General features: G+C 41.6%; 1 protein-coding gene across 1 annotated transcript in view; it reads right to left on the bottom strand.

Moving 5' to 3' along the window:
• The window catches only part of ATP1A1 (ATPase Na+/K+ transporting subunit alpha 1), a 31966-nt gene that overhangs the window by 3982 nt on the left and 5146 nt on the right, over positions 1–22838 (bottom strand). Inside the window, exons 2-18 of the mRNA XM_003268035.3 lie at positions 17013–17123; positions 16291–16350; positions 13354–13557; positions 12601–12714; positions 12068–12202; positions 11821–11938; positions 11131–11399; positions 10427–10625; positions 9951–10060; positions 7836–7970; positions 7081–7273; positions 5506–5681; positions 4067–4203; positions 2751–2901; positions 2008–2176; positions 1713–1867; positions 1254–1377 (exon numbers count right to left, since the gene is read on the bottom strand). Coding sequence (XP_003268083.1) covers positions 1254–1377; positions 1713–1867; positions 2008–2176; positions 2751–2901; positions 4067–4203; positions 5506–5681; positions 7081–7273; positions 7836–7970; positions 9951–10060; positions 10427–10625; positions 11131–11399; positions 11821–11938; positions 12068–12202; positions 12601–12714; positions 13354–13557; positions 16291–16350; positions 17013–17123 — 2560 coding nt within the window. The remainder of the gene's footprint in view (positions 1–1253; positions 1378–1712; positions 1868–2007; positions 2177–2750; positions 2902–4066; positions 4204–5505; positions 5682–7080; positions 7274–7835; positions 7971–9950; positions 10061–10426; positions 10626–11130; positions 11400–11820; positions 11939–12067; positions 12203–12600; positions 12715–13353; positions 13558–16290; positions 16351–17012; positions 17124–22838) is intronic.

Genomic DNA, 22838 nt, shown 5'->3' on the forward strand with positions numbered 1-22838 from the left:
TCAGCTGATTACTGCAGCAGGCCTGGGAGAGCACATATGGAGGAGTATTTCCCCCTGGTTGATAAAAGCACAGGAAAGAATTGCCTGGTTACTCACAGGCTATGAGGGATGGGATGAAGAACCCCAGGCATACACTCCAATCTCAGGGCCCTCTGCTTTTTGAGTCACTTTTTGGAGCCTACACAAAGACACATGTGCCTTGCTCTCAAAATGCCCACCTGTTACTTGACCAGCTGCTTCTAAGGGCATGACCTTTAGGGGAAATCCACTTCCTGACTTTTTAATCTCTGACAAATGATAACTTCCTTTCCATCTTTCAAAATGCCTACATGCTGCCATTTTTCTAGCCACTGTGGCACTTTCTGACTCTCCTCCACACCTTCAGGACCCTCCTCCCCTGGCATCCAATTTAACCACGCTGCTCCAAGTTCCTCAGGGCAGGGTTTCATCCTAAACCACCAGAGACCTAGTGTTCCTTCCTCTCAAAAGTAGGCCTCCTTGGAGAAGGTCAGGATGGGCCACCAGCCAATTACTTTGTTGCCAACAACTGTCTAATGAATCTTTGCCATAATTTCCACAATGTTCTAATCTGTTCTACTTTATACAAGTGTTCACAGTTATGTGACCCATTAATCCAGGAGAATAAGACATCCATGGTGGCTTCGCCAGGTTCTCTTGAAGGAACCCTAGGCAGAGGATTTAAAAACAAATGGCATGCTGATTGCCCACCACCTAGACCACCTGTTAGCTAGTCATGCTGCGCTGCGGGGGCAGAAGTCCAGTGTGAGCTGGATGGAGGATCACCCTTTGGTGGTGACCTACCAGCCAAACTTTCAAATACATATACTTTCTCCAATGCCTGACTCCATCCAAGTGAGTGACAGATAAGTATGTATCTCCAGGGAAAGCAGCCTGTGCGTCAGTACACACAATTCCTCAGAACCATGCCTCATGTTCCGCAAGGCTCAGTGAGGAAGGACATCCTCATTTCTCAGGCAGAGTTGAGCCTAGTTCCAAGGTGCTCGGTATAGAAAACCAGTTTCCACAAAAGGTAACTGGGCAAACAGCAACAGATGTATTCTCACATGGAAGAGAGTTCAGAGAAACTCCACAGGCTCACCCTGTTAGGGCTCATCCTAGACCTGAAAGTCGCCCTGGATTTGCAGTCTCTGAAATCAACCTCAACCTGAGGTGGACACCATCACCTCAGATGCCTTAGATGTGCCAGCTTACCACTCCAGGCTGCAGCTTACCAATCTGCCCATAGGCCATGCTGATCAGCCGCTCATTCACAAGTTTGTCTGTTTTGGGATTTCTGGGCTGTCTCTTCATGATGTCACTCTCAGCCTGCTCATAAGCCAGGGAGATGGCAGGAACCTGGGAAGGGGTGGGGAAAAGGAATTTAGTTACTAAAAATAAGGAAGCCAATATTGTGAACCTTTTGTTATAAAATTCTTGCCCTCCCATTTAAAAATCTTTTAGGTGAGTATACAAAAATAAAGATTCCCATCTGATAAACAAATGTTAAACTGCTGCCTTGAAGAGTGGTAATACTGATTCTGTGATACTGGGATTGGGACACACACTGGATATTGGTCCTGAGAATTTCTTTTCCCAACGCCAGCCTCATGGATGCCGGGAGCACAGTGCCAGTGAATGAAGACACAGCTCACACCTCACTACTATCGATCTGTGGCTGTTGCGACACTCACCATGTCAGTGCCCAAGTCAATGCAGAGGATGGTGACAGTCCCCAGTGGTAGTGGAATGTTTGCAATAATAAATATCAGGAATGGGGTGATCTCGGGAATGTTACTGGTTAAGGTATAAGCAATGGATTTCTTCAAGTTATCAAAGATCAGACGACCTATGAAAAGCAAGATTTTTTACTGTTAGCTTATGAGACAAGCACACTGGAAACTGAACATATCCAAGAAGTATACAGAAATGGATGCTAATGGGCAGTATCTGAATAAGATCTTGGTGTACACCTTCAATAGCTCTCACCTTCCTCTACTCCAGTCACAATTGAGGCAAAGTTGTCATCCAAAAGAATCATGTCAGCAGCTTGCTTGGACACATCTGAGCCAGCAATCCCCATAGCAACCCCAATGTCTGCTTTCTTCAAAGCTGGAGAGTCATTCACACCATCACCAGTCACAGCCACGATAGCACCCTACCCCAGAAAAGGGAAAATGGGTTAATACCCATCACTTTTTCTAGCGATGGAAATAGTGCAATGCATGGCCCCACTGAGCACTCATTACAGACACTGCTCCTTTCCTGTTGAGACGATGAAGCCTGAGAACTGTCACAGGAAAGTATTCACACAGGCCCTACACCAAATAACAGAACTGAGAAGTGACAACAAACATAGCCCCCGGCATTAACAAGAGCTACTCAAAGTACTGACTCTGGTGGGTGGCACTCCAGAAAATCCCATTCCTGTATGCACGCCCTGTAGTCTGACCACTCACATCTCTATTGCAAATATTAGGACCCCATATCAGATGACTCCACGGAGGGGTCAGGCTCTGGGACACAGTGGACACCTGGACTTTAAGATGCTTCTGTCACTGCTAAACCATTAACAAGTCACCCTCTCTATGCCTAGGAGCTTCCTACTGGCCTATTTATACTGAGTCTAATACAGTGAGGTATGCATCCATCACCATTGCTCTGTTTCCACTGGAACTCCAATCCCTAAAGGCAATAGTGCCCAAAGCAGCCTGATCCTTGTGCTGGCTGACCTGTCTCTGGCAGCCTTCCACAATGATGAGCTTCTGCTGAGGGGAGGTCCTGGCAAACACAATCTCAGTGTGGTACTTCAAAATGTCATCCAGCTGCTCGGAGGTCATGTCCTTTAGATCACTGCCATGTACTACGCAGGCCTTGGCATCCCTAGAATTAGGACAAAAAAAAAAAAAAGTCACGCATCACATCACCAGCGCATCACATCACCAGCAGGTGTCCATCACTTCAAGAGGGGATATTCTTATGCAGATCACTTTGTAAACAAAACGAAGAAAGAATTTTCCCCAGCATGTAAAAGCTATTAAGTGTTCGGTACTTTACAGGTTACAGAGCATTTTCTCATTTCAGGCTCATGATGATCTCTAAGGCAGGCCTGTCTGTATTCTTCCTTTCCCTATCTTTATAAGACATGCTGAAATATAACCAAGTTTTAGCTGGGTGTGTGGCTCATGCCTGTAATCCCAGCACTTTGGGAGGCTGAGGTGAGCGGATCACTTGAGGTCAGGAGTTCGAGACCAGCTTGCCAAAATGGTGAAACCCCATCTCTACTAAAAATTCAAAAATTAGCCAGGCATGGTGATGGGGGCCTGTAATCCCAGCTAATTGGGAGGCTGAGGCAGGAGAATCACTTGAACTCAGGAGGTCGAGGCTGCAGTGAGCCAAGATCATGACACTGCACTCCAACCGGGGCGACAGAGCGAGACTCCAAAGAAAAAAAAGAAATATAACCAAGTTTTAGAAAATGGCAGAGCTGACATGACCAAACTCTCCTCTAACCCTAACATAGGGTGAAAGGGCCCTAAACCTTAAAACAAAACCAATTTGCTATTATCTATTTTACGTCATTGCCAAATGTTTCCTGTGTTTGCCTGAATGGCCTAAGTAATTGTCCCTTCCTTATTTTATTATGTTAGTGTGGACCTGGAAAGTGTCAAGATGCTAGGTGGCTAGGCAGTAGAGCTCGGTGGTTAACAGCATGAAATCAGAAGCTAGACTGCTGAATTTACTGCATGACTTCACCAGTTGTGAGGTACTTCAAAAGCCTCTTGAATCCTTACCTTCCCTGCTCTGCAAATAATAGGTCACCATATCAAGCTCTTAGAACAGTAAATACCATCTAAGTGCTAACTATTATGACTTGCTCTTACTTAAAACCCTCCTTAGGAATGACAAGGTTGCTTTCTGGCAGTGCAGGTACATTTCCTACTCAGAGCAAGCCTAGATGCAAACCATTATAGAACCACGCTGAAGATTTTAAACCATCACTATTTGCTCGTTCACAGCAGACTATAATTTGAACTTCCTGCCTTACCTGGGGTTCACCTGGCTGACTGGGATGTTGAGGCGGGCAGCAATGTCTTCTACGGTCTCATTGCCTTCTGAGATGATGCCCACACCTTTGGCAATAGCTTTAGCTGTGATTGGATGGTCTCCTGTGACCATGATGACCTGTAATAAACAAGACAATGTGTTGAATGCAACTGCCAAGTAAATGACCTTAAAGTCTTATATCCAGTAGGCAAGAGTAAATACTAAGGATGATTCGGCTTAGACTATCAAAAGGAAAGGAATGCAAATATAAAACTAATAAACATCGATTAGCCAAAAATATAAACATATATATCCACAGAAAGGAAACACAAAGGCAATACTCAGGTTTTATCTTGGTACACAATCACTAGCATACACAATGTCTATTTTTCCTTCTACAGAGTTATATAAAAATACTTGAAAATTACTAAAACCAGCAAAAAAAAAAAAAAAAAAAAAAAAAGGATAAAAATCTGATGCTGGTGGGACTGTGAAGACACCACATGCTACTGGCTAGCATTCTCAAATTGGCACAATTTGGAGGAAAAGCTACATGTGACAAGAATTCAAAATTGTTATTTTTTGATGCAGTGATTATACTTAGAATATACTTTAAAAAGAAGCAGTCAGAATGGTGAGGAAATAACTTCTACAGAGCTTTTCAGGGCAGTATTAATCCTGAGAGTAGGCCGGGTGTGGTGGCTCACGCTTGTAACCCTAGGTGGGCAGATCACCTGAGGTCAGGAGTTTGAGACCAGCCTGGCCAACATGGCAAAACTCTATCTTTACTTAAAAATACAAAAATTAGCCGGGCATGGTGGTGGGTGCCTGTAATCCCAGCTGCTTGGGAGGCCGAGGCAGGAGAATTGCTTGAACCTGGGAGGCAGAGGTTGCAGTGAGCCGAGATCGTGCTATGACACTCCAGCCTGGGCAATAGAGCAAGACTCTGTCTCAAAAAATAAATAAAATAAAATCCTGAGAGTAAAAACGGAAACAAATCAAATACCCAGCAACAGGATATTAGTGCACTTGAGTAATATTCAGCTACTTAAAAAAAAAGACAGATACAGAGAGGACACCAAACACTCATTAACAGTTAACTGAAAACACAGAAGATATGCCATTCATTGCATAAGGTACATTAACTTAGAATAATGCAAGTATTTTAAAACTTCAAGTCTTTTGCTGTTTTTTACTTTGCTTACATTTCTTTTTTAAACAACTGCTTTCCAAAAAAAATTTTAATTCCTTGTGTGTTTACACCATCATATTTTAATACTATTTGGTCTTTTCTGGGTGGAAGTAAAGCTTTGGAGATGAGAAATTAATACTCCAGGTGAGATAAAACAGCTGGCCATCTGGACCTCAAAAGGCAACATTCACTGAGTAGGGTGTCCCAAGGCACTAACAGATGAAGCCAAGGAGGCGCCTGGGCACTACCTTAATTCCAGCACTTCGACATTTGCCCACGGCATCAGGAACGGCCGCCCGTGGAGGGTCAATCATGGAGATGAGCCCAACAAAGCACAGATTATCGATAGGGAAATTCACATCGTCAGTGTCAAACTGGAACCCTTCAGGAAACTGTTCATCTGGCAGAAAGAGATGGCAGAAACCTGCGAGGAGGACAGGAGCCTTTGAAAATTTCAGTGACGCCGGGCAGTAAGAAGGACAACAGCAGCCTATTCAGCCCACCTACCTTTCTCTGGAATGTTTACTTTGGAAAATTTTTAAAGTCTATATTTTTATAACAGAGTGAGGGTTTTGTTTAACATTTATGAACGATAGAGTCACTGAAAAAAAAAAAAAGCATTTGAAAGACAGAATCCATCACACCAGGCCTCAAAGGAATTGGAAATTGTTTAATGTGGAGAAGACTGAATTGATAACACTAACTTTGAGCACCAGGATATTAGGGTTCTAGACTTGCCCACTGATGATGACATTAAGTTATTTGGATTTGGCAAATCATGGAATTATCTGCCTCAGCTGCCTTCTCTGGAAACATCAAGGCCATACCTCTGCTCTCTTGTTCATTTAACTGAAACATTACCGAGCACCAGTGTGGGACATCATGCTACCTACTTTTGAGGATAAGTACAGATCAGACGCATTCTGCCCAGAGGGTTTATCATCTAGTATAGTAAATACAAGAATCAAGATAATGTAAGACATTCTTTTCAATGTTGTATGATGTTACAATGATCTTTAACGTGCCATGTGGACTCAAAGAAGAGAGACTGCTTCCACTTTGGGGTGGTGGAGGTAGGGAAGTGAAAAATACTTAAGAGAAGATAGCAATCCTTCGGTTGGATAGACACATACGAAAGATACCATGAGTTAGATTTACCCAAGTTAAGAGAATAGGAAGCATTATATAAATAATGAATGTAGTATCTGTCAACCTACAAAGTATTATAAATGCCACTTTCCCAAATACATTAGACAATGGGTAAAGTGAACTTCTCATCCTCAGTAGCTGTCAGGGTAGAAAAAAATAGGTAGCATCTTAGACTAAAAGTTTACCGTTAGTCTAGTTTCTGAGCTGAGCACATTAAGTGCTCATGTAAATTCACACCCATTCCAAGGCAGTCAGGAAATAGTATATCTAACTTAGACACACTAAGAATTAATTAACTTTAATTTAATTAGGCTTATTAGTCACGTCCATAGCAACAAAGGTTAGATAAGAAAGATCTTCTTCCACCACTTTTTTTTTTTTTTTTTTTTAAACAAACAGAACTGACTAGCATGAGACCAAAGGTCTAAGTACAAGTCGGAAGCAAACCATCAGGACGTTGTTTCTCACAGCCCAATACGCTGAACATTTCTCCAGCACTTATTGTTTTCAAAATAATAGGGGGCAAATAAACAAATAGGAAGATTGCCCCTAAAAGATGTAGAGGAAGGTCAACAAGACATAGAGGTTCGTAGGATCATTTGTTAACTGTCTACCAGACTAGGTTACTGGATAGAAACGTGCCCAGGCACTCTGTTACCAGGTTATCTGCATACCTAGGACTCGTTCTCCGAGGCCCCCCAGCTCCAAATAGGCATTCTGAAAGGCGTCTTTCAGCTCCTCATCCAGGGGCTGCTCCTTGCCGTGGAGGAGGATAGAGCTGCAACGGTCTAGGATCCTTTCCGGGGCGCCCTTCATCACCAACAGGTGTCGGGGCTCCGACGTGTTGGGGTTCTTATGAATGGACAACTGTGAAGGATTGTTGAGATATAAACATTGGATGGTTGGATGTGTGGCAGCCCATGGTGGAAAACAAAGCTTCACTTACTATTTAGTATTTGCTATAAAAGACCCAAGATCCCTTCTTTCTGAACTCTCAAGTATCTTATACCTGTAACATACTTTGAATGCTACAGAAAAAAAAAAAATGAGCACTATGATGTATTCATAAATTCCTGACACTCGTTCACATTAAAAAAGAACACATACAAAATTTCAGAACACAGGGATTGGGGCACACTTGTGCACACACACCTCCAGCCCCCTCCCCACACGCCCACACCCACCCCACATGCCCACACCCACCCCAAACCACAAGTATTCAAAAGGGCTCAACAGTGTTTTGCAAGAGGCTTCATTTATCCTGCTGATATTCAACTAAATTATGACATTCTATAGTAATCAAGGGCAAAATTTAAAGCTAAAGCTTATAAAACTCCAAAGGGAGAATATTTCCTCTTCCTGCTCATGTACCTCCTCTCTTTGTCCCCCAGCTTGCCCTCGCCCTCCGTGTACCCATCAATCTTCAGACCTGGTACTTGTTGGTGGAGTTGAAGGGTATCTCGACGATTTTGGCGTATCTTTCTCTCATCTCCTTCACGGAACCACAGCACAGCTCTATGCACTTTAAGAGTGCTGACTCAGAGGCATCTCCTGCAACTGCCCGCTGTGAACAGAGACATCATCTGTAAATTATCTCCAAAAAATTTCACTGAGGCATCACTAAAAAACAGGAAAAATAACTCAAGACACATTCCAATCTTGTCAGAGGTAGCAGAGGATGGGCAAGAAGGAAGCAGCGGTGTTAAGTGGGACAGGAGTCCCTCTAGCCCAGACTACTGCTGTTCACAGCGCTTCAGACTCAAACCCCAACGTCCTTCCCCACCCCACAGCAGCTTCTAGTGAAAGAAGGGTGTGGGAAGGTGTCACCTTCCCTAGAAGAGGTATAACACACCCTTCCAACCTACTGCACTCTATTTCTATCTTTCCCTGGCCTACTGAAAAATCTCAAAGCCAATGCTATTCCCAACTACCTATTTCTGGTTACTTATCTGAAAATACCAAGTGAGAGACTAAACATTTAAACATTTATAGCACCTTTCATTACCGCAGAATTCATAAGAAAATGCTTAAGGTCTCAGGACTGGGGACAAACTGCCTGTGTCAAGGGCAAAGTAGAAGACTGTATATTCTAATCATAGCTGCGCAAAATTAACTGGGCCTGAAGGATGTGAACTGAAAGCTATTACCAGCTCCAACAGTAATAAAATCGAACCACGTAACATTTTAGTTAAAGCCCACGCTTCAGTGACACACACATTTTCTGTGATACATGATGACACACTTATATTTTGACATACTGAAAGCATTTTCAGTTGTAAACAACTTTTATATAGGTAAACCTTTTAGAACTTTAACATGTAAGGCTGCATATGCAGATGAACAGATCAATGCTCAGAAGTATAGCAGCTCCACAGAGCAAGGAAGTTGGCTGGGTTTGGAAAGAAACACAAAATTAAGTGGGGGACATTTTAAATAAAAGCCAGTTATTTTAATAAAAGCCATTTTTAATAAAAGCAGAATAGGGCTGCTTCCCCCTCCCTGCTTTTTAGTAATAATGCCATCAACATGGCCAAACTCCAGAAATACTTGGAATGCAGCTTCTGCTACCTTTCTGGGGTTTTTAATCAGGAAAGATTTGATCCTTGTGGGACCTGATGCTCAAAGCCTAGAACGTTTCCACTTTGAGGTAAAGAAAAACATAAAACATTTATCTCAAGTTTTATTCCCAAGATAAACAACATTATCCTCAAATCAGTATCAATTCAATGCCAAGAAAATCTCCTTTGCAGAATAAATGAACCCTGTCCTCACCACAGAAGGCATTTGAGTTACATCCAAGCCATATTCCCTTTGGCAACTTAGTTTATACCCACAACTACTACAGGCAGCTTCGCAGAGAATGTGGGACCCAGAGAGGCTCACATAGCTTTTTTCTCCTACAGGACTTTGTACAATTCACGATCCTTCTGAGACTGCATCTTCACTTGGGCAGCATAGTAAAATCTCAATCATTTCAAACTGCATCAGAATTCCACAGGCTAAGGCTGGGCTTATTTTGGCCTGGAGCTTATTTTTACATCATTAGTAAACAAGCTAAGAACCAATAAGATAAGATAAGCTGAGCTATTTCAGGAAAATAAATGGCTTAAAGGATTTACTGGAATCTACTGTATCCTAATATGCAAATACGATTATGGAGTCATTACAGCCCTCAGCTCTCACTGTCCACTAGGTTAGGTGATCACATATAAACTCAGAGTAGTAAAAGCAGATGAATTAGGTTTTTCACCAATAAAGACTGTCTTCCGTCTCCTCCCATCCCACTTTGATCAGATTTTTACTGCGTCTTCCCTTTTTAATCAACCTATATGGAGCAGGGGGTCCTATAATACATCAGGATCTACAGGCAACACAATGTAAGTTACACACAGCAAAGTACTGCACAGACCACTCCAGGTGTTCTACAGTGAACAGTCACACAGACCACAAAGGTAATTTGCTACTTTTAACACTCAAATGGCAGTTCTCATGTGCTGTCTACATCCCTCCGAAAGGCAACCCATTAGTTAACTCTTGAGTATACCTTAAGAATAGGTAGGTTTTCCTGGTTAGCCTGAAACACTGCCCTGTTACAAAGACCTGCAATTCTGGACAGAGCAAGCCAGGTAGCTGAAGTCTTGTCAAAAGAGACACCTGATGGAGGCGAGAAAACACAACAGAACAATAATGCATTAACTTCAAAGGCTATGTTCTCAGTTCTCCTATTAAAGTCCCATAGAAATCTGCAGTGATACATCTCATTTCCCAATTAATGAAACCAATCACATTTTAGGCATTCTTCAATCACGTTTGTAGGGCAATTTAAAGTTTCTACTGACATGCAAAAAATCAATATCCCATACCCTTGACTCTTCACTAAATGATAAAAAAAAAAAAAGAAAAAGCTGAAAGCTTAAAAAAAAAAAAAAAAAAAAAAAGAAATTCATGCAATTTCTTAAAAGAAAAAAAAACCAAGCAAAGTGAGCAGGTGGCTGAGGTGTGTGGTAGCCCTGGCCTTACCACTCTGATTCTCTGTCGTATCAGCTTCATGGATTTGATTGTCAAACCACATGTGGGCCACTGTCATCCGGTTCTGAGTCAGAGTTCCAGTTTTATCTGAGCAGATGGTGGATGTGGACCCCAAGGTCTCCACAGCTTCTAAGTTCTTCACTAAGCAGTTTTTCCTCGCCATGCGTTTGGCAGTAAGTGTCAGACAGACCTAAAAAATATTAGGAAGATTATTACTTCACTCAACCAGGTTGGAATTCTACACAGATTCTTGCTATAACCTAATGTGGAAGAAATTTGTCTAAAATTAAATCTCTCCAACCGTCTTCTGAAGTTTGAAGAAATAATAAGGGGAACCCATACATGAGGCTTCCCCTTCCTTCCAGAAAAGCAATCTATTAAGAAAAATAGTAACAGGATTCTACCATATTCTATCCCCCTACTTGATCCCAAGTTCTTCTCCTTTCTCCACTGCACTGTTCTGGACCACGTGATAATTTAAAAGCAAAATGTATGCTTTGGGGTTATCTTACGTATAAACAAATGCTGAGGTTTTCTCACTGTCAAAACTCATCATGTGATGTGGTTCTCAAGAAAAACTATATCAAACATCCAGAATAAAACATAAGTTGGCAATACCTTAGAATAGGATAGTGGAAGAGTGTAACATTCATGCAAGCTGATCTGAGTCAGGGTGACCATCACCTGCCTCTTACCGTGACAGTGGCCAGCAAACCTTCTGGCACATTGGCTACGATGATACCGATGAGGAAGATGACAGCCTCAAGCCAGGTGTACTCAAGGATGAGGGAAAGGATGAAGAAAGACACACCCAGGAACACAGCCACACCCGTGATGATGTGGATAAAATGTTCAATTTCTGCAGCAATGGGGGTCTGGCCTCCTTCGAGCCCAGAAGCAAGTGTGGCAATTCTTCCCATCACAGTGCGATCCCCAGTGTAGACAACAATACCACGTGCGGTGCCTTAAAAAGAAGGGGAGGGAGAACTGTACCTAATTGTATCTAACCTGAAGGAAGCCACAGATTTTACACAATTACGTAGGATGACTAAAAAAAGAAAAAGAGTTGATAAAAGCACACTTTTTAAGGGCCAGCTCTTTGGTTGTACGTGCTGTTTGGCAAAGGGACTTCTCTCCAGTAGCAGGACAGCAGCTCCAACACCCATGCCAGACTGGTGTTGTTGACAGAATAGGCAGGGTGGAAGTGGAGGGAAGGGAAACTGCCACAAGGTTTCCTGCCAGCTAGGAAAACACCTCTGCTCTGTGCTTGACACAAGTTGTCAGAAATGGAGCCAATAAAACAAGAGATTGTGCCTATGGTTTTGATTTTGTTAATACCCAAGAGAAATACCACGCCATGCTCAAAGTGCCCAAAAATGGCCTACCTTCAACACAATTGGTTGAAAAGAAGGCAATGTTCCTCGTCTCCAGGGGGTTTTCATTTGTGAAATCTGGAGACCTAGTCTGAGGTTCTGATTCACCAGTGAGTGAGGAGTTATCCACCTATATGTGAGGAAAAGAAGAAAAATGTCATGTGAATACACCAGCTTTATCATGGGCTACTGTACCCCTCAAATCAAGCTGCCCAAACAGCAGAGCTAGCTATGAGGTTTGTTAAAATAAAAGATCTACCTTGCAGCCATTTGCAGATATGATTCTGAGGTCAGCAGGAATTCGGTCCCCTCCTTTTACTTCTACCAGATCCCCAACCACGACCTCCTCTGCATTTATGCTCATTTTCTCACCATTTCGAATCACAAGGGCTTGCTTTGGAAAGGAAACCATTTACACTGTTAGTATACCAACAAAGAGAAGGTAGTTTCCAAAACAAGAAAATAAGATCAAAAAGTCATAATCCTAATTACCTGAATACAAAACAAAGGTATTATTCACTTTTTTATTTACACAAGTTACAAAAGCTTGCTCGCCAGTTTAAGAGATACTGCTATTACATGGTGTGCCTGTATTCAGAGTTTACATTTAAAAAGAAAGGCTACCACTTTTTGGATAGAAGGAAAATAGGTTGGTTTTGGGTGGGGTAGAAGACATCCATCTCTCTGATGAGTCATGTAATACTTGGAAAACCTTAACTTCACACTAATTCACAGGCTGACATGCTTGGGGCTGTCAAGTCATCCACTGGGGCAGGACAAAGCGTCTGGTACCTGAGGGACCATGTTTTTGAAGGATTCCATGATCTTTGAACTTTTAGCTTCTTGATAGTAGGAGAAGCATCCAGTTATGATTACAACGGCTGATAGCACCACACCCAGGTACAGCTGGAAGGGAAAAGACAAGTTAGGGCCCGTGGCTCTACACAATAATTAGGGACATTCAATTAATTTTTTGACTGAATAAAAAAAAGATTTTTAATAGAGAAACCAAGATTTCAGAAATACAGAACTCATGTTTTCTTATTTATCCTGCTAAAGACCACACAGGAAGGGTCAGAAATGGAGTCAGTCACACCAACACTTGATCACTAACTGAACTTTTGGAAAGGTTCTGGATGCATCGGTTTCTCCTGCTTTATAAAACAAAGATTGTTTTTCAACCAACTTGTGGATTTTGAAGAATGGCCACCAAGCATTTCTGGACAGGTGAATGTGCCAACATGAAAAGCTGTGCTCTGCCATCCAGTGGGTGGCGGCTGGGGCCTGAGCAGAGCTGCCTGCTCACAGGAGCACATGCAGGTGGGCATCCCACTTGTAAGAGCATCTACAACGTGGGTGGTAGAGAGAGGAAGTGGAAACGAAGGAAGAATGGATGAGCCTTGAAGGCAACAGCTGTTCATAACCATTAAGTAATGAGTTCATAACCATTAAGTAATGAGTGGTAATTGAGAATAAGTGGGAGACAAAGACAGAGAAGATATCTGATGTGTACTACAAATCCATATGCTGAATTACAGAACTCACATTATCATTTTGAGGTTCCTCTTCTGTAGCAGCTTGGATGCTATAAGCCAAGAAACAAAGAATCGCTCCAATCCACAGTAACATTGAGAATCCCCCAAAGAGCTGCCGACAAAACTTGATCCATTCAGGAGTAGTGGGAGGGGGAGTGAGGGCGTTGGGACCATCTCGCGCCAGGATCTCAGCTGCACGAGCAGATGTTAATCCCTGAGAAGCAGTGGAATATAAATAACTAAGGCAAACTGTACCAGCACTTACAAGCCAATATACCTACCTGGTAGCTGGACAACTGCAATAAGGATTTAAGGAAGAAACAAAATGTCGCAAGCTATAGAGCCAAGGTAAAACCTAGCAAATTCCTCCATGAATAATTCTGCTGATGAGCCAGCCCCCACACGGTTCGGGCAAACAATATGCCCAAGGAATCCATAACACCCAAATTAAAACTCTTTAAATTGATCCATCAATAAATTTGAAGTCAGCCTGGTTTCTTCTAAGTTTTAGATCAAGGGATTAATGTCAAATTGCATTTCTGCCAAAAAGGTATCTATTTTCACAAATCCATTCAATTTTGCAAATGAAGAGCTTTGGGTTTTCTGTGTATTGATTTTGTTGGGAGGGGAAAAAAACCCCTCTACAAACATCAAAGGAGAAAAAAACTTCCTGTAGAAATCCTTTGGGTTAACAGCCAAGTTTTAAATATACAGCTTGATTCTTTGCTTGTCTGGCAGGGAAGGGCTCACCTCCATGTGCATTTTAGCCAACTCCCAATAAACCTGTTGACTGAAAAGTACTCACCAGAAAAAACCACTCTACTAAAGCCTGCTATTTTTCTTTTTTTTTTTTTTTTTGAGACGGAGTCTTTCTCTGTCCCCCAGGCTGGAGTGCAGTGGCGCGGTCTCAGCTCACTGCAAGCTCCGCCTCCCGGGTTCACGCCATTCTCCTGCCTCAGCCTCCCGAGTAGCTGGGACTACAGGCGCCCGCCACCTCGCCCAGCTAATTTTTTGTATTTTTAGTAGAGATGGGGTTTCACCGTGTTGGCCAGGATGGTCTCAATCTCCTGACCTTGTGATCCGCCCGCCTTGGCCTCCCAAAGTGCTGGGATTACAGGCTTGAGCCACCGCGCCCGGCCAAGCCTGCTATTTTTCTAATGGGCCTTAAACCCAAGATTCACTGACAGCAGACAATAACATATAAGCTCTCATTAAGAGATGAAAATATGATCACTTTTATACTCTCAAAATAACAAGTCAAAAAAGAAATATTTTTGTCTAAAGTTTCTATCTGTATTTTGTGCTCATGTTACCAAACATTTGAGTGCTATCTACATGCCAGGAACTGAATTCAGTGCTTTAATTAACTTGTTTAATTCTCATGACAATCCTTTTTTAGGCATTATTAACCTCATTTTACAAGTAAGGAAACAGACGCACAGCATTTGAGTAATGGGCATAGGTCGGAGAGAGCACACTTCATTAAGACTCTAATAAAAACTTAAGTGAGATGTGAAGTGGCTAGAGACCGCCTGGCACACAGTGAGCACAGAGTCACTGTTGGCATGTTGTTCTGAGTTGAGTTGAGGCCTCCTCTTGGAGCTTAACGTGCTTGTGTCAAGAAAAACGCTCTCAAACCACGTTCTTCTCTACTTTTTTTTTTGAGATGGAGTTTCACTCTTGTTGTCCAGGCTGGAGTGCAATGGCACAACCTTGGCTCACTGCAACCTCCACCTCCCAGGTTTAAGCAGTTCTCCTGCCTCAGCCTCCTGAGTAGCTGGGATTACAGGCATGCACCACCACGCTGGGCTAATTTTGTATTTTTAGTAGAGACAGGGTTTCTCCATGTTGGTCAGGCTGGTCTCGAACTCCTGACCTCAGGTGATCCACCAGCCTCGGCCTCCCAAAATGCTGAGATTACAGGCATGAGCCACCGCACCCGGCCTCTTCTCTACTCTTACACCACAACAATCAACACAGAAGATGACTTCTGTGAGCAAAGGTGTGGTGGTTTCTCCCTACCACCAAGGTTGCCTCCAATTCAATTCCAACACTATCTACCTGGAAAATCAGAAAAGTGGAACAAGATTAGAGTCCTGCCTTGCGACAGGTGAAAAGGAGGGCGAGAGAGATCCTGTTTCTTGAAGCCTGCTGCTGAGGTCTAACACACCCAACATTATAACAAAAGACTGTAATAAGGGCTATGGGAGTTATGAACCAGGAACTGTGGACAAAAACCAATATATATCAGAATACCACAGTACCCATGGCTCTTGATGCCTTACTGAAAAAAATGCTACATATTGGCTTGCTATTCAAGTTATTCCCAGACATTTCAGTGATTATCTGGAAATAAGACACCCCTAGACTATTTACTTTTGTAACATTTGCTACCCATTTAGTATCAAAATCCTCTACGTAACAAGGATACATAACGCCTATTTTATGAAAAGGTTTCTTTAATTTTTGTACAAAAAAATTTCCAAATAAATGACAGAATAACTAAACAAATGATAGTATAACCATAACACATTGCAATGGGCTAGCTGGGAAAAGTGCAAAAATGTGAACTGTTGAAGATTCAACTAGGTGAAAGATTCAACTCAATTTAACAAATGTAGAAAAATAAAGGGAAAATTTATCATCAAAAGGTCAAGGCATAAGCATGGCTTTGAAACCAACTGCAAGTCCTGGTGTTCCCACTTACTAGCTCTCAACTACTATAAAATAGGGAAAAGAAAATAACATCTACTTTCAAAAAAGTTTCAGGGAAAAGAAACAGTAGCATATAAAAGCCCAAATTCTGCGCATGTCACATGGTAGATACGCAGATGGTGCCTGTCATTTTCTTACTAGAGCCCCTGAGGTTAGACCTGTATGTAATACAGGGGAAAATATAATATGGAAAACTAGGATTTTGTACAACAGCTTTCAAACTAGAACTTACCCGGCTCAAGTCTGTTCCATATTTACGATGAAGTTCATCAAGGCTAAGTTTATGATCATCCTAAGGGAAAACGGAAACAAAGAAAATAGTTAAACAGTGTAGTATTAAAAAATGACAGAAAAAATAGCATTACTCATTACTATCATTAAGCTTATTAAACAAAGTGCAGATGTTTTCTTCAGTGCAGAAGTTGGTACACTTTTCACCATTGCTTTGTGGCTTCGCAACCACACAGCTATCATTGACAGCTCTTCACTGGAAAATGGCTAAAGCTGAGTGACGGTGGCCCATTACTATTTGCCATAACACTTCAGAGAAACCCAGCAGCTCTCAGGGATCTAGTAAAACCTTATCTGCCTTCTCTGATGACCAGGTCGATTCTAGACAGGTTAAGTCTATGGAAGCTTCCATTGCCTGGAGAGGCTGAATTTCCCAATGTTTGATATAATACAGAGAAAAGCAAAGACTCATGATATCAACCTAAGTTCCTTCTGTTATCTCTGGTTATGCCAGAGTGACTGAATAAGTTTTCCTACCCTCTAACAGCTTTTAAAAAGTGTATGTTCAATATTAACCTCTACGACTAGATGAGATCTGTACAGCTGCTGTGATCTCTTTTAATACATAGGAGTTCTTTGACCAAAGAATACAGTGAGGTCTGGGGGATTAAAAATCATGGATTTTAGTAAGGAAGGGAATACAATATTCCTCCTAGTACTTACCATAGAAACTTCTTTCTTCAGTTCATCCATGTCCCTGTCTTTTTTGCCCTTTTTGCCCTTTTTATCACCTTGTTCTGAAACAGCTGCGGGCTCATACTTATCACGTCCAACCTGTAGGAGAACGTGGGAAAAGTGAGGCTATGAATTATGAACCTCATCTGAAACTGAAAATTCTGGAGCAGGGGATTTTGGTAGTTTTTAAGGTAGTCATAATTTGGAATAGTCATTAAGATAATAGTCACGAAAATGTATGCCAGTATATTGCCTACTACATAAGCAAAGCAATCTACTATTAATACATTGGCTTAAGATACATTCTCTCCATCCAAGAACATTAAGAACACTTCTGAAGCTACTGGGAGGCTTCAGAATGGCCCTGCCAGCACCACTTCCTTTTGGGGTTAATGAGGAGATTTTTGCTATCAAAATCCCTATTCTGCAGCCTTCCATCTTCCCTACTGAAATAATGAAACTAACTTTACATTATTAACTTAGAGTGCAATATTGTGCTTATGAGTCCGTATTCTCAATCAGACAGGCTTGAGTTAAAATCCTGGGCTTTACCACTTACCAGCAGTGTATCCTTAGGCAAGTTACTAACTCCTACATTTCAATTTCCTCTTCCACAGCGTGGAGATAAAGAATATTGCCAACCTCATTTCATGTTTTTAAGGATTAAATGATACAATACATCTAAATGCTAGTACTTTTATATTGTTTATATTCTTTGCTTTGAAAAGACATTATTACATATCAAATTTAAATATCTTTAGTGCTCACATAAGAACACTGACCTTTACCAGCTTCTCATATTAAAAAGTCAGCCTAAGACTCCTTAAAATTCTTTGCATAAGAGATAAAAAAGGGAGCGCCCAGCCCATTCTGTAGCCTGAAAATAAAACCTCCAAAATGAAAGTCTCTGGAAATGTTTTGACATAAGCAGGATGTAGGAAAAGCGTGTGCATTATCACATAATTCACAGGATCCACCTACGCCTCTCGAAAACTGGAACAATTTTTAAAGAAAATGTTGATTCTATAGTTTAAATTTAGATTGTTCCACTCCCCCACCCCTGTTGAAAAATCCTTGAGCTTATCTACACAAAGCCTGAACTTGGTGCTCCAAAGCTTAGCGGAGCAGAAGAGCCCCTTGTTCCAGACACCTCCCCCTGAAGCAGCCTCCCACAACTACAACTTAAGGCCAAAAAGTAGACATTAGCAATTTTCTTAAAATGCATGACATATGGTGCTATTACTATTATTTTGTGGTTCTCCTTTACTCATTTCTAACTTTCCTAAGTGCATTACCAGCTACTAAAGCAATAATTAGGAACTCGTGTCCAGATTATAATTTTATTGTGCTGAAATGAAAAACGAAAATCAAAATGTATATGTGTGTTTCAGTCATAACTAATACAGTTGCAAATAAAATACAGTGTTCACTTAAATTTAAAAATATCCTCTTAAGACTCCAAGGAGAAATCCTCCAAATTCACTGGAGTGGCCCACATGTAGAGACACATTATTTACCTTTTTAACTTCTGTGGTCACGTGTGCAGCACTACTTGACTAATAACTTCTTCCAACTGGGTGAGTTCTTTAGTTTCTATCTTATCTATTAATGAAGCAGGTCTAAAGATAGTCAACATTCTTGACATTCTCTCCATTATGGAGCAACCACATCTGTTGGTGCCTCTTTTGGTACAGCTCTTGGTGCCAGAGTTTAAATGAAAAATAGTAACACATACAAATGGACAAATAAAACAAAAAGGAAAAGGCAGGTCATCTACCAGAAAGGAACCACAGCTAAAGTGGTATTTCCTTCATACCTTTAATGAGAAAGCACAACACTTAAAAAACATTTTAAAGACATTGCCTAAGGAGCTCTAAAAGATTTATGTGACCACTTTGTATTGATTTTCTTTTTTTTTTTTTTTTTTTTTTTTTTTTGGGATGGAGTCTCACTCTGTCGCCCAGGCTGGAGTGCAGTGGCGCGATCTAAGCTCACTGCAACCTCCGCCCATGGGTTCAAGCAATTCCCTGCTTCAGCCTCCTGAGTTGCTGGGATTATAAGCGCTCGCCACCACGCCTGGCTAATTTTTGTATTTTTAGTAGAGACAGGGTTTCACCATCTTGGCCAGGCTGGTCTTGAACTCCTGACCTCGTGATCCACCCGCCTCGGCCTCCTAAAGTGCTGGGATTACAGGCGTGAGCCACCGCGCCCAGCCTGTATTGATTTTTAAAATACAGCTCACAGATTCTCTCTGAGCAAGTTGAATATCATTGAAATATATTTCAATAAATGACATAGTTATAACCCCTCAGCTTCATCATCTGCATGCTTTGCTTATTCTCAGACTTCCAATATCTTCCACTTCAGAAGAGAGAGGATAACTAGAGCAGCTAGGTTTTGAACACGTTCCAAAGTTTTACCCCCACTTACGAAATAAATGTCTTGCCCATAGCTTCACCACTATCAATGCTAAAGTTAGCTGGGAATCTGGAGTCCCTAATAATTCTCCCTTTTCTTTATCCATTCATGCTAGGTAAGGCAAAGTTTTAAATGAGGCCATTTGTGGGTGAGACACATGGTAAGTATTAACAAGTGAAACTGCTATTTCTTCAAAATTTTAATTTTTTCATTAGGCAATGTGTGTCTAGAAGAACCAGGCACCTTATACAATTTAGTTCTTCTCCACAAGTAAAATAATAACTTAATATTAGCTTATTCTGGTGGGAACCAAATATTACTTAAATCCCTATCAGTCTCAATTACCGCAGTCTCAAAGCTGCAAAATTCAGAGTCAGGGAGTGCACACTGGGTGAGATGAACAGTGGTAGAATCAGGTAGGACAATGTTTCCTTATTATTTTTTAAGGCATTAGGGAAAAAAAAAAGGTCATGGGAAGGGTGAATGATAAATATGGCATTTCCTCGATCAACTACAGTAAACTTCCTGCTCATCTGGGCAATGGGTACACACTTCCTACTTTTTCAATTAGAAAGTTCAGGTCACTTCCCCCCCTCCCAGAGGACTGGTAGTGATTAATCCTCACTCTCATCATGTTCCATGTAAGGGCACCCCCGCCCCTTTGAGCATCTCTGAGGAAAGGTATGATGGAAACTCAACGGATTATACCATTCTCTGAAGGGCTACTCATAAAAATGAAGTTGGGTTATGGGTTTTGTTTTCCCCTTCCATTCTAATTTAGGAAGTGGAAAGTCACAGCAAGGGCAGGGGCTTACCCATGGTGACACAGCTTAGCACAGCGTCATCATTTCATCCTGTGCTTCCCATGGATTCTATCCTCTCAAAGATTAACTAAGAATTTTGCTGTTTGATCTGGGTAGAGGGAAAAGGTGCCCAAGACATGAGAAGATAAAATTCTTGACAGGAGGAACCAAGGTTAAAACATGTGACAAGGTTCACTCACTTAAAAATATATACCAAATCCTCACAGTCCTCACAATGAGTGAGACATTCCCAAGACCTGCTAGAGCTGAGGATGTTCCTTCCTCTTTTTTGGCAATTAGCTATTTAATAGGGACAGGGTTGGGGATAGATATGACAGACATAGAAATTATCCCAAAATAAGCAGGAGCTTCCATCCCAGAGGTATATTGCTTCAGGTCTGCATAAGCTATAGCCACCGCCAAAGGCCTTAATACCCATCGCAAACACCAGCCTCCAACAGGGCAGGATGCGAAGGCTTTCTCAATCTGCATTTTTCCCACCATATCAGCACAATGTCCCGTGGCCAGCAGGGAGCTCAGAATTCTTGAGACTTCTGAAATTCCTGCTGAAAAAGTCTAGAGGGTACTTGAAAGTTCAAGACCCACCATTCCCTCCAGACAGGTCTGCTAATGGTGTTGAGTCTGCCAATTTATTCTAGTGTTGCCACATGCTGGCTACATGACCTTTGCCTGTCAGCCTTAGTTTCCTCATCCCTAAAATGGGAATAACACTTGGTATAACTATTAAAGAAACTAGAGAAGGCATTTTCATAGTCTGATTAGTCAAGAAACCATCAACTCTGAAAAATAAAACACCTTAAAAACTGGACTATTTCCAAAGCCCACAAACAAAAGCTTTTGACAGGCAAGAAGGGCCAGAAGGACGGCAAAAGGAAGTGCCCCAAATGCAGCCCATTTCAGAGTTGCCAAGAAGATTGCAGAAACAACACCTCTGGACATGATTTGGCAAATACCACTTTAGCAGGAAAGTTGTGTGATGGACTCTGATCTTGCTGGTTCCCTAGAGTCTGCCAAGTCTGGGCTACTCTTAATGTAAAAGGTAAGGGGGAGGGGTGCTTTCTCATTTTCCTGGTCGATACATTATTAAATCATCCAACACAACTGTGTATGTAGAAGTATTCTCAAAGCGCTACACAAAGGCTATTATTATAATTTGGTCTTAATTAACATATACATACATTACTGCCATTTTTCGCTTTCTACGAAAATTCTTTTCAAACCTTTGAAGAAAAAACTCCTTTGGCATTATTTTTCATTTGATCTTATCAGTGAAAACTTAAAGAAAATAACAGTCAAGAAATGATCTAGCCCAGTTTATTACATCTCCATTTGCTCCTAAATGACTAAGTAGTTTAGTTTATGTGCAAGGAATTGTCTAGCCAGGGACTGGAGGGCTAAGGGATGGCCGGGGTTGAGGGAGGACACTGTCATAGTACCATGGCTGCTATCCAGCCCCAGCAGCAGCACATCACTGCAGGAGCAGCAGTTCTCTGCAGAGGAGGTGAGCCTGAGGGGCCACCATGCCTTCATATTCCTTCTCTTGCCCACCCAAATATGCATCCTGGAGAATATAATTTACTAAGGCCAAAGCAGTAGATCCCTTTGTGAGCCCAGTTTAGTATATCCAAACTTGGGCAGCCCATCAGCCAGCAAGGGTCAAAGAACAGCGACAGCTCTAGCCAGCAGGTTCCCTCAACCCAAAAGAACATGACTTAACCTTCCTCCCCAATCTGCCTGCATGTCAATTCTTAATGAGCCTGACAGCCTACCCTACCTGCAGTACTGTACATCCATGATCATTCAAAAAATAAAAATTCTAAAAGGTGTAAAGAATCAGTGCACTTTAGATATACTTTTGCTTTTACAGTTATTAAGAACAATCAGACAAAAACTTCAGTTTCTTCAATGGAATATTCTACCTCTACATTAGGTGCATGGGTTATGAAGGGTTAAAACTTTATACTTATTCCTTAACTCCCCCTATTTGCTGACCATCTTACCTTCCTTTTTTTCATTTTACCAGATTGCTCTGGTTAGAGGCAACTGATTAATAATCAGCATATGTATTATGAGAGGACCAGAATTCCCAGTAAGTCCTGATCACTCCTCCATTAGTACCCCGAAGCCTAGGCTAGGAAGGAAAATGACTGCCAGGCTGAAGAGGATAAAGGCTGTCCAAGGCCCTAAAGAAATGTCACATGAATTGAATAATAAAACAAATATGGTACCATGGAAGCATCATGTGGAAAATAAAAGAAACACACAAGAGGATAACCCCAAAGTGCATTAGGGACCTGCCCCTACATGGTAACAGACTAGAAAGAGAAACCACAGCTCACACCGATCTACACAGCAAGGCCCACTGAGTCACAAAATCTTACACTGATTATCAGGCTCCCAAACAATACAAGTCCCAAGGACAAAGCACAAGTTACCATGAATCAACTTATCAAATCACCGAGACAGCCAATAGTCATTACTAAATAGGGTTTGAATAAAAGCAGAAAGAGATCACGTGCAGATATATTTCATCATAAGTCACAAAGGAACTAGTGAGTGAGGTCTAAAAGCA

Source organism: Nomascus leucogenys, chromosome 12 (assembly GCF_006542625.1).
Source record: "Nomascus leucogenys isolate Asia chromosome 12, Asia_NLE_v1, whole genome shotgun sequence".
NCBI classification, from domain to species: Eukaryota; Metazoa; Chordata; class Mammalia; order Primates; family Hylobatidae; genus Nomascus; species Nomascus leucogenys.